Raw genomic sequence first — 1,338 nt, 5'->3', positions numbered from 1 at the left:
ATTGGCGTTTTTCGATACTTGCAAATATATATTTTATTTAGAAACTTTATTTAGAAATCCTAAAATTAATCTTAAAATTATAAAATAAAAAAAATTTAACTTATAACTTATAACTTTTTATTAAGTTAACTTTTAATTTAATTAATTTTATTATGGATTAACTTATCTCAACTAATTATAAGTTTAATTTTTAAGACTGTTAACTTTAATTTAACTTACATAAAAAAAATATATTAACTTACACAATCCTGCTTTTTTTGTCATATAGAAATTAAAAGAACACATAATAGAAAAGATATGTGAATATTTACCTATCTCCCCTTAATTTATAATACCCTTAAAAATATTATACATAGAAAAGTTTTATTTTGACTACTGATTAGTTTTATTTATTTTCTCACTAGTACAATAATAGGTATTTCTTTGTAAAGATATTCTTATTTCTAAGCTACATCACACTGCTCTTTTGACCAAAAATTTGTTAATGATATTTTCATTATTTCGCCGGTTTTAAATATGAAAGAAATATCATATTGATATATAAAACAATACATAAAAAAATTTATTTTTTTATGCTGTCACTTTTTACCTTTTAAATTATATGTCATTGGAAGATGGCCAAATCTATTTCTTTATGTTATTTTATACATTTTTTTCTATATTTTACGTGGAGCGAAATTACAAAATACATGATGCGTAGTCATGCCGTTTGGTTCTTTAAACTTAATTCGTCCGCACCCAACCTTCGTCATGTTAGCCCAGAGATTGTAAGTAAAATCTTCTATTGTGTGTACAAAATCCCTAATACAGATCATTTTGTAAAAATAAAATTACGTTATTATAAAATTTCCTTTTTGTTAATGAATATATATTGCATAGATGTACTTTAAACATTTATTTAAATTGATAGAATTTTTACACAAATACCTTTTTTTACTTGATATTTGAACATTTAGAATTTTTAACGTCAAAAGAATTACTACAAATTAATTTGTAAGTCTATTGTTTAAAATACATATTCATTAACATACATAGTAAAATGGCTACAAAATCGAATATTTAAAATACTTACGGATATGCGGAAAAATTACGTCTTCCTACTTCAATTAAATTATCATACGCTGTATCCATCATGTCTTCTAAAGTGAGCTCATTTTCATTCATAGAGGATTTCGAGGCCGTATACTGGATAACTTTGAATCTTTCTGTGTAATGATATTTATTATGGTAATAAATATATTATGTGTTATATTTAATAGAATTATGAATTACAAATGTAATTGCATTAATTATTACTCACCTACGTTCCTACAGTCGTCATAATGTTTAATACACTGA

The 1,338-nt window shown here is 23.2% G+C and overlaps 1 protein-coding gene across 1 annotated transcript; it reads right to left on the bottom strand.

Annotated features, from left to right (window-relative positions):
* Positions 1–361: 361 nt before the first annotated feature.
* LOC105462020 (venom allergen 3-like) lies at positions 362–1,332 on the bottom strand. Its single transcript, XM_011708542.1, has 3 exons — positions 1,301–1,332; positions 1,073–1,205; positions 362–801 (listed from the first exon to the last, which is right to left on the bottom strand). Exons 2-3 carry the CDS (start codon positions 1,162–1,164, stop codon positions 657–659), a joined length of 237 nt encoding a protein of 78 aa, XP_011706844.1. The 5' UTR covers positions 1,165–1,205; positions 1,301–1,332; the 3' UTR covers positions 362–656.
* Positions 1,333–1,338: the final 6 nt, after the last annotated feature.

This window comes from Wasmannia auropunctata, unplaced genomic scaffold (assembly GCF_000956235.1).
Source record: "Wasmannia auropunctata unplaced genomic scaffold, wasmannia.A_1.0 LD272756.1, whole genome shotgun sequence".
Taxonomy (NCBI): Eukaryota; Metazoa; Arthropoda; class Insecta; order Hymenoptera; family Formicidae; genus Wasmannia; species Wasmannia auropunctata.
The sequence above is the reverse complement of the archived record's forward strand: the minus strand, read 5'-3'. Positions and strand labels throughout refer to the sequence as shown.

Bases quoted from the DNA above. Each gene is read 5' to 3' on its own strand.
- LOC105462020 (XM_011708542.1), bottom strand. From the start codon at position 1,164: ATGAATGAAAATGAGCTCACTTTAGAAGACATGATGGATACAGCGTAT. The intron at 802-1,072 runs GTAAGTATTTTA...GATCTGTATTAG, and splicing joins CGTAATTTTTCCGCATATCC to GGATTTTGTACACACAATAG.